The sequence below is a fragment of the Photinus pyralis genome, unplaced genomic scaffold, assembly GCF_008802855.1.
Source record: "Photinus pyralis isolate 1611_PpyrPB1 unplaced genomic scaffold, Ppyr1.3 Ppyr1.4_LG1, whole genome shotgun sequence".
NCBI lineage: Eukaryota > Metazoa > Arthropoda > Insecta > Coleoptera > Lampyridae > Photinus > Photinus pyralis.
Genome location: NW_022170249.1, coordinates 54,594,999 through 54,604,666, shown reverse-complemented (window position 1 = coordinate 54,604,666; position 9,668 = coordinate 54,594,999). Strand labels below are relative to the sequence as shown.

Genomic DNA, 9,668 nt, shown 5'->3' with positions numbered 1-9,668 from the left:
CGCTTTTATGCGGTTTTGCACGGGATCCAGTTTGGTCATCGGTAAGAACATAAAAATTGATTTTATAGAATCTGACGGGTTTCAACGAAGTCCTATCGCGCACACTTGCTCTGGGTTGCTACAGATTCCTTTAACTTACCAAGATTTTGTAAGCTTTCGGAAAGAATTTACATATTTAGTTAATTCTTCTATTTGGGTTATGGACATTGTATAATACCATCCGTACTAGTTAGAATAATCAAACGTTTTCAAGTTTTCGTACCACTTTTTCGCCCAACCAGTTAAACGATTCTGCATATGGTAAACCGTTGTTGCATCGTCCTACGCAGTTATCGTGCTTATCTTATGATATGTTAACAGATCGATTTGGGTTTCCAGGGGCGAATTCTGGTATACATTCGGATTTTCCCAAAAACTGTCGTATCATATACTTTCATTCGCTTGACTTTTTATCAATTTCTCTACCAAGTTTTCTAATCTAGTGATTGTATCACTCGGAGGGTGCGAAGGCGTATTTGTCTCGCGACTAGTGGACTAGGCGGCACATAGCTTTTTTCATTATCTGATTGATGTAGTCTTTTGTTACCACGACATTTTTTCTGTCTGTGCTTGAACTCGTAGAAGCTGACCCATTCGATGAAGACGACGATCTAGATATGTGTTGACTCATTTTCGTTATCTAGCACTAATGTTGCGTGCCACACCAAATACGCTTCTTCTAATAAAAACTAAAGAGACAAAACTGCAGAATTTATTTATACATACACAAAACTTCTTATTCTAACGAAACGTGGGAACAGAATGCCCCTTTTACAACTTATCCTGTATATGTAACATGATACCGACTGATCGTCAACTTTTTTTGTAGTTTTGGTAGTCTCGGTTTTGAACTTTCCACGCCTACATCTTCAAAACCGATAGTCGTACAAAAAAAAACTATAGAGAACCTTTGGAATATAGTAATTATTGCTCTTTAATTTTGATAATCATGTATTTTTCTGTAAAATTGATACTAATCGAAATATTATCTAACTAATAATTAATCGTGTACCTTCTTGTTAGTAGTATAGCTAAACAAAATAAAATTTATTCCAGCTTTTTCGGAATTACTCTCATTATTAGTGCATATACCTATTGGCCTAGATTGCATGAAGTGTGACAAAAACTGAACACATGCAATATTACGTATCTATTTTCAGAAAATTTCTAAAATGCGACCAATGTTTGACATGCTAAATAAAAAATTCGATTTATTTGCCCCCTGTTGAAGAAGGTCACAGTTTGGACGAATTGATGGTACCCTATCACAGAGGCCATGGATCCAAACAATTTATTCGAGGCAAGCCAATTCGATGGGGATACAAGTTATGGACTGGAACGACAAAGCAAGGTTACATAGAATGGTTTGAGCCTTATCAAGGTTTGAAAAATGTTGTGTAGGAGCAAATATTGTTTTGTGATTTGCCGATGTTCTTCAAGTTCGATCACGAGACGCACCTTTTCACATATTTTTTGATAATCTTTTCACCTCTATGCCATTGATCAAAGAGCTAACAAAGAAGAGCTTGAAATGCACTGGTACCCTACGAGAAAACTAGATACTTGCCCACTAAAGTCATGTAAGCTTATGAAAAAAGTGCCACGAGGCACATTCGAATATACATTTGAAGAAAACAGCCATATTATGATCTGCAAATGGAATGACAATATCGTTGTAACAATTGCATCAAATGCCACCTCGCCATTTCCCACCGTCCAAATAAAAAGGTTCTCTCAAAAGCAAAAAAAACGTTCTTCCACAACCTTATTTGATAAAAAAATATAATGAGAACATGGGGGGGGGGGGGGGGTGTCGATCATGCAGATCAAAACAGGTTTGTACAGGGTGGCTATTAGTGGAAAGAAGTGGTATTTTTCGCTATTTGTTCATTGCCTTGATATGGCCGAACAAAATGCATCGCAATTGCATAAATACAATGGGAAAATGGACCACCTCACATTTAGAAGGTGTATAGCTACAGGAATACTGGAAACATATAAAAGGACATCAAAACGAAAGAAAAGTAAATATACCCATATGGAGTCAAGATATGATCGGCTTGACCACTTACTAATTTATCAGGAGAAACAAACCCGCTGTGCAGTCTGCCACAAACAAGCAGCGTTTAGGTGCCAGAGATGTGATATTGCACTACACCCAAAATTATTATTCCAGAGTTACCACACTAAAGAGTAAATTTCTGTACAAATTTAGGTTATATGTCAATATTTACCCATGTCTTCACTGTTTTGAAATTAATAAATTCCTTTGTATCGAAAGTAGTTTGAATTGCTACTGTCGGTTTAAACATACACTATCAAACTTCAAATCTATTAACTAAAATTTAAAAAAACACGAAAAATCATGTTTATAATAATAAAATAAACAACTTGATAAAGTTTTAGACAATTTGTTTTAAATAAATTCAGTTGTAGTAGTTCTTTGTCAAATAAAAAAATGACAAAAAAGTGATCAGAATTACATTTTTAACATGTTTTCAAAATATAACACCAAAATCATAATAAAAGTTTCATGAGCATCTGGAAAGCAAAAAACTTTAAAGAAACAACTAAGACGATGAGACCACGATTATGAGAATTTAGGGTCAATTCTAGAGCTGAACTTTGCTGGTTTGCCACTTCAGCAGGTTGTTAATAAAAAAAATAACGAGGGACTTGAGTCAAGACAAAGAATATACACAGAAATAGTGAAGCAATTTAGTCAACGAGAAATTTACTTTTTAAATATGAATGCAGTCCTGGTTTATTGAAGGAAGAATAGGAATGCCTTAAAGAGCCTTTTATAAAAGATTGTGGCATCGTAAACGCTGTCATATCTATCAAAGACAAATTATTTGGAGTGAAAGTGCTGGAAAATACGTTGGATATTGTGGCTATGGTGGTATTATTGGTTGAATCACAGACTGTAGCATCGGAAGCTTTGGTTTTTCTAATTGTTAGCTACAAAATGAATTTTAAGTGTCCCATTGGCTACTTTCTAAACAAAAGTGATGCAGATTTTCATGCACTATCATTATGTTGTATTAAAAATTTATTTAATGTCGAAATTACAGTTCATTCCATAACATGTGATGGGACGATCACTAATGTTCAAAGTTTAACTAAAATAGGATATTCATTGGTAATTCATAAGTCCTAACTGTAATCACCCATGTTCTCCGAGTAAAGTCAATTGTATATTAGATACTTGTCATGATCAAATTAGCACGCAATACTTTCGCCGAAAAGAATTAGGTCCCATAAGATGGATTTTTGTTGCCAAGTTAAATGATCTCCAGGAGAAAGCATAGAAATAGAAATATTTTGTACAAAAACAAAGTATCAGTTCAGCAGATGCTATAGACTGTTTGAGGGAAACCGGTCATTCAGACTTACAAAATTCCGAGGCTACTGTAGAGTTCATTAGAATTATTGACAGAATCTTCGAGGCCTCCATAAGACCAAAAACACTTAACTATTTCCGAGATATATTTGCTTCATCAACCGATTACTTGAAAAGATTAAACATAGATGATATTCCAGTACTGCAACATCCTAGAACACCTTTCGCTTTGGGTTATATTACAGCAATGGAAAGCACGTTCAATGTTGGCGTAGATTTAATAATAATAATTATTATTATTATTAAACCATCAGCTGGTGTATAAAAGGATAAGGGTCGCCAGAATGGCGATCTTCCACAGACTAATATAAACAAAGAAACTTAAACAAAGAATTGATAATATAAGCATATAGATGCAGGTTTATTAAATACATATCAAAAGATAAAGTGAAAGTGAAGGTATACATAAAAAAACAATACTAAAACAAGACAAAAAACAAATTTAAATATAAATATAAATTGTAACGAAGCATCCCGAATTAACGATTGGTTTGGTATTCGTTACATAAAAAACCGTACTTTCGAGAACTTTCCGCGGCGCCATGGAGACAAGGAGATACCGTAATTAATTAGTCGGTCTACGACCGTTCCTGTTGGAATTTGCTGGAACTGTCAGTTGCCGGTTAAATTTTCCAAACAAAAACGCACATATATTGGTATTATATTACTTTCTAACTGAATTTTACTCTTTTCTTTTTTGTTTCATTTGCGTTATTTTGGTGTAAGATTGACATATCCGAAATGCTTTCGGCAGAAAATCAAGCCCCTTGTATTTCAAACATTCAAAACATTGTTTCTGCAATTGTTTATAGGCCGTTTTAGTTTCCCATAATAAGTAAAAGGAAGGATAGAAACGAGTTATTTTGCTCGTTATCAGTTGGCGGCGTCAAGCGAAATCCGAATTTTGTGGAGATGGATACAGGGAAAATTCAACTCGTCGCGTATTTAACCCATGAAGGACGAAGTTTGTTTTTCACTGAAATTCTAGTTTTTATTATAATCACCTGCTTCGAATAACCGTTATACCAAAAAGTACTACTTGATAATAGAAAAAAATATATTATTTTTCAAGATAAGAGGTGTAGCCGTATGGCAACGCTAGTACCTTGCAGGAGCAGAATCTAGTTATTAGTAAATAATTGGAAAACTTTTGATAAAACATCTATTTTTCAATTTAACGTCTACAAATTTGTATGAAATTTGAAATTACACTAAGACATAATCCAACATTGCATTTCGAACGCATCGTTCTCATAATTGATAAAACATCCTTCACCAGCACATCGCCTTTTCTTTTTATCAGGACAAGGAACGAGCAAATGCGATGTATTATCGAATCGTATATCATCCGGCACTCTATTTGATGATCTGCTGGATGCACTGCTTGATGGTCTGCCACCTTGCTTAGGGGGATTACGATATCTTTTTAGATAGGTTTTCACTAGTTCTCTACGAAATTGTAATTGTGTGAGTTTGTTTCCTGTTTTTTTGTGTAATACCCAAGCGTTCTGAATTGTAGCATCTACCAACCATGTGAATAAACATGTAACCGGCTGGTTACTTTCCAACTCTCTTCACCGTCTCTTCTTAAAATCCTCTATTTGGGGGTGGTTCTTCTTATAAACATTAAGGGTTGTTGGGCGCCGGCTAGCTTCAGTCGATAATTCTTCTGGCCTCAAGGAGAGGGGAAAGGATAAATGAATAAAAATCAATAATCTTTATTAATACCTGTTGGGTTCTTTTTGTCTTAGAAATCGCCTTTTATCTGTAAGTAACACATATTAAAAGAAATGGGGGTGAGGCGGTACACACTCCTGTGAAAATAAAGTTAACTCATTCATACACAAAAAGTCACTGCATATAAAGGAAAATATGTATTTTATTATGTGAATTAAAGCAAAGTATTTACTCTCAAAACCGCCGAGTACAGAAAGAAAATTAATTCGTATTTCATAAATTCTTATCCACTTTAGTCGATAGTCAACACAACACTGCTGTAAATGCGTGTAGTAACGCTTTCAGGTAGGAGTCGTTTAAATGAATGCTAATAGTGCTGATAAGCACTAAATTGAACGCAACACTAGTAGGTAATTTAAATTGCCTTTACAAACATACCAATTTATAATAGTGTAATAATTAAAAATACTACAACGAAATAATCAATCTACAACAAGGCGAACTACGACGAAATAATAAATCGACAACGAGGCGAACTACAACGAATTATTGTCTACAAATACCTCTAGCTCATAAGTGCACCAGGACTTGGAGGTCACTTTGTCGCACGATCGATGTGGAAGTCGAATGAATTCGGACCGCCCACTGCAGGCTGCTATTCGCTTTTCAGTTGGACCAATCACAGGCAGGCTGGTTTATCTCGATCTCAGTTTGGTACTCTCCAGCTGGATTGCGCACGTACCGACAACGGAATCCTTGTCTTCTGTAATTTCGTAACTTTCCAATTTTCTTCGGCGCGCTGGGAAGAAACGTTTTCGTCTCCTACCAGGGGCGCACCCAGAAATTTTTTTCGGGGGGGGATAAATTTTAGTTATACCACCATTTTGTACCTCTGTACCTATGTAAATGTGGATTATGGATAATAGGACAGTCAATAAGTGATGTCATAAAAGTCCAAATTTTTCTGGATTTTATATATTTATATCAGTATAATACCTAATGTATAAATCCAAATAAACTAATTATGTACTAAAGTTTGATTTTTAGCTTCCTTGGTTTTTCGGACATTTTATTAAGGATTGATTCCACTGATGGAGTCAATTCTCTGAATATATGCAAGAGCGTTAGTCCATTAAGTCGAGTCTCGGATGTAGCATTTCGCAAGTAGTTCTTCAAACGGCGTAATGTCGAAAAAGATCTTTCATTTTCCGCCGTGGAAACAGGCAGTACTGCTAATATATGCAGTAATGTCTTTATGTTTGGGAAAACGTCATCAGCGCAATATTTTATTGCACTCAAAGCATCTTTAGGCCATTCCTGCTTGTCCAACTTAGCAATCAGTCTGTACCATAATTTCAGCTCTGCTGTTAGCTCATCCATGCTGCCATTTAGATCATCCTTATAAAATAAGATTAGAGACTTGAATTCTTCTAAAGTTTTATCAGTTAGACTATGGGGATTGGTTGGCAGTAAACACTGGAAACCCATCAAAATCTCTTTGTGCTTGGTGAATCTATCCTCTAAGTTGCCCAAAAAAGCATCCAAGAACGGGATATAAATCGACACTCGAAAATAATCTTCGACATGACTAACCTCAACATTGCATCTGTTGGTTTGCTTCGATGTAATCCGGGGTTGGGAAATGTCGATTCTGTGTCTACCAGCTTGCTCCTGAACGCCAGCAAATAATTTTGCGAACCCGGGCTTAGCATCTTCACGTAGCTTCTTTATTTCAGCTATTGTGTCTTCAGCTAAGTTTGCTGCCTTTCTCAAGTCGATATTCCGTTGCTGCAGCATCTTGCATAAAATACTGCTGTAAGAAAACACCTGATTTATTACTGACAATGCAATAACAAATTCGGCCTTTTTTAATGTGCAGTCAAGTTGATGAGCAGCATTTGCGGACTCCTTATCCGGCCATTCAGAAATTTTATGTAATGCCAGTATAATTCCATCGAAAAGTTCGACAAAAACCATTACAGAGTTGTATCTTTCGACCCATCTTGTTGCACAAAGCCGCTTTATTTTTTCGTGGGAAGATGCAACTTCCAATTCCTTCAGGCTTTCTTCCAGCACCAATTGCCGTTTTGGAGTGTGGAAAAAATTATATAGTGTTTCTATGGTGCCTAAACAGTTTCTTATTGCGGATACTTCACACGAATTCGAGACAGCCAAATTTAATGAATGAGCCACACAGTGAACATAAATCGCTTGCGGATATAAGGCTCTAACGTGCGCCTGTACACCATTAAACTGACCGCTCATAGCAGCTGCACCATCATACCCTTGGCCACGCATTTTACTCACATCGATCCCAAGGCGTTTAAGATTATCAACGATTGCAGTAGCAATTCCTTTGCCTGTGACATCCTCAATTGGGATAAACTGTAGAAAAAGTTCCTCCACAAATGTAAAAGATGGATCAACACAGCGAATACAGAGGGACATTTGCTCAGTGGTTGATATGTCAGTGGTCTCATCGACTAATACTGAAAAATATCCAGACAAATTTATCTTTGTTATCAGTTTTTGCAGAATAAGGTCATTGCTGATCTCAATAATCTCGTTCTGAATGTTCCAGCTTGTATAAAGGGCATTTCTTTTGCTATTAAGCAGGGTTCGTTGCAGAGTTTCATCATATTTGGCCCTATATCTCAAAATTTCTCGGAAGTTTCCTTCATTATCATCTTTTTCCGGGTCTACAATAATTCGTCCTCCATCTCTATGTCCTCTCAAAGCCAACCCTTGTTTTCCGCAGAGAAGAACTGTTTCTATTATGGGCTCCAGTGTTTTTCGATTTTCCAGAATTTGGTTTTTTTCCTCTTGATTTAATTGCAGATTAATTGGATCCTGTTTTCCTTTAACGATGTTGGTAATGAGGGCGGCGTTTTCAACGTTGTGCTGGTGATATTCACGTGTTTGATGTTCGGTGAAACGTTCTTTGGCTTTTTTCCAATTGCAGAACTTTTCTGTACATAGTTGCCCAACTTTCTGATGTTTTCCCAACCCTACTCCGGTATTTGTGTTGAATAAAACACAACATTTACAGTACGCACCGTCCACTTCCTTGGAATAGCTAAGCCACTTCCACTGGTGGAACCATTTGTGTTGAAATTTCAAATTTCTATTACCAGATGAGGGAAACTGGAATGTTTCTGTCGGCTGCCACAGCTTCTCCAATATTTCGACTTTCCTGCTATTTGCCACGTCAATTCCTGGGAAATTTGCAATATCATACTCGTGCTCGGCCCTCGAAATTTCGTATTGCGACTGCAACTCGTCATCATCTTTATTGACTGGAGGATTCTTCGGTAACTCTAGAATAATAAAACTGAACTGTAACACTGAAGTATTGGTAGGTAACTTAACTTACCATCATCTGAATTTGGTGTAAGCTCCACTCTCGGCTTTTTTCTAAAAAAATCCAACACTTGGAGTTGTCTTTTACCTTTTGATGTCATCGTCAATAAAATTATTAACAATAACGACACGACACGACTTCACGCACGTGGGTGGAACACTGAGCGACTGAGCGATTTCGGGTAATGGATTCCTATGGCTCAAGTTTGACTTGCGCGCTCGCGCTGCTGCCGGGCCCGGGTGGGAATGGCATGCCGGCAGGGCGCCAACATTTAAAAACCACTCGTATGTGTGTTTGGCTTGTCGAACATGGTGTTACCTATATAAAATTTCGGAGGGGGTTGTAACCCCCAAACCCCCCCCCCCCCCCCATGAGTGCGCCCCTGTCTCCTACGCTGGCTCGATGTAGATTATTTCACTCGGTTCTTTTGCTTGCTTTTCTTATAAAAGTCGCCTTAACGCTTTATTAATCTTCGCGCTTATAATTTGCGGGCGCGACTGACATAGATGTTGCTCCGTAAAACGGCGACGAGCAACAACTCTCCTGGTGCTTGAAATCCCCGTATTTATACTTTCTCACTTAGTATCCACTGACCTCAATTCGCTTTATCGCGCAAACTCGCACATGTATAAATAGTTTGAACGCCCGTGACTTAAGCTTTTGACACTTTGGCAGCGGTAGAAAATAGACGGATTTGAATCGCTCTACTAGCTCTCAACTAATTATTTACAATGACTCGGACTTTGACCTTAGCGTTAATACTCGCTATTTCTATGCAGTTTTGTACCCTAATTTACCTATTTACATACGATGAATGCAATTCTATTTACGTCGCGATATTTACTTATATTTAATTCTCTTTCTGCGTCATAGCGGCTATCTTTGAAATGCATACTCAGCTACAATAACTTAAAATAAACAATTCTCCTTTAATTGCATTCCCATTCAGTCACATCATTCATACTTGGGAGTCATGATTACATTTAGACTGGACACTTGAATCACGTAAAAATAAAAGTTTAAATAAGCTGTACAGAAATACTGTTACAAACACCACCACCATTTCTTCCCTCGTAGACCAATTCGGTAGCGTGATATGTTTTCATCCATTAGGTCAGTCCCTCCCATAGCTGAATTATATTTACCAATTACGCAAGGTCTGTATCTGAACGTTTTTTTTTCGGCTTC

General features: G+C 37.1%; 1 protein-coding gene across 1 annotated transcript; it reads right to left on the bottom strand.

Moving 5' to 3' along the window:
- Positions 1–6,148: 6,148 nt before the first annotated feature.
- LOC116163085 (zinc finger MYM-type protein 1-like) lies at positions 6,149–8,724 on the bottom strand. The gene is made up of 2 exons (XM_031476934.1): positions 8,493–8,724; positions 6,149–8,436 (listed from the first exon to the last, which is right to left on the bottom strand). The coding sequence occupies exons 1-2, from the start codon at positions 8,578–8,580 to the stop codon at positions 6,149–6,151; spliced, it is 2,376 nt and encodes a 791-aa protein (XP_031332794.1). The 5' UTR covers positions 8,581–8,724.
- Between the last annotated feature and the right edge of the window lie 944 nt (positions 8,725–9,668).

What these genes read in the sequence shown, in the direction of transcription:
- LOC116163085 (XM_031476934.1), bottom strand. Translation starts at nt 8,580, where the DNA reads ATGACATCAAAAGGTAAAAGACAACTCCAAGTGTTGGATTTTTTTAGA. An exon ending in TACACCAAATTCAGATGATG is followed by an intron (nt 8,437 to 8,492) that starts GTAAGTTAAGTT and finishes TTATTATTCTAG; the next exon opens with AGTTACCGAAGAATCCTCCA.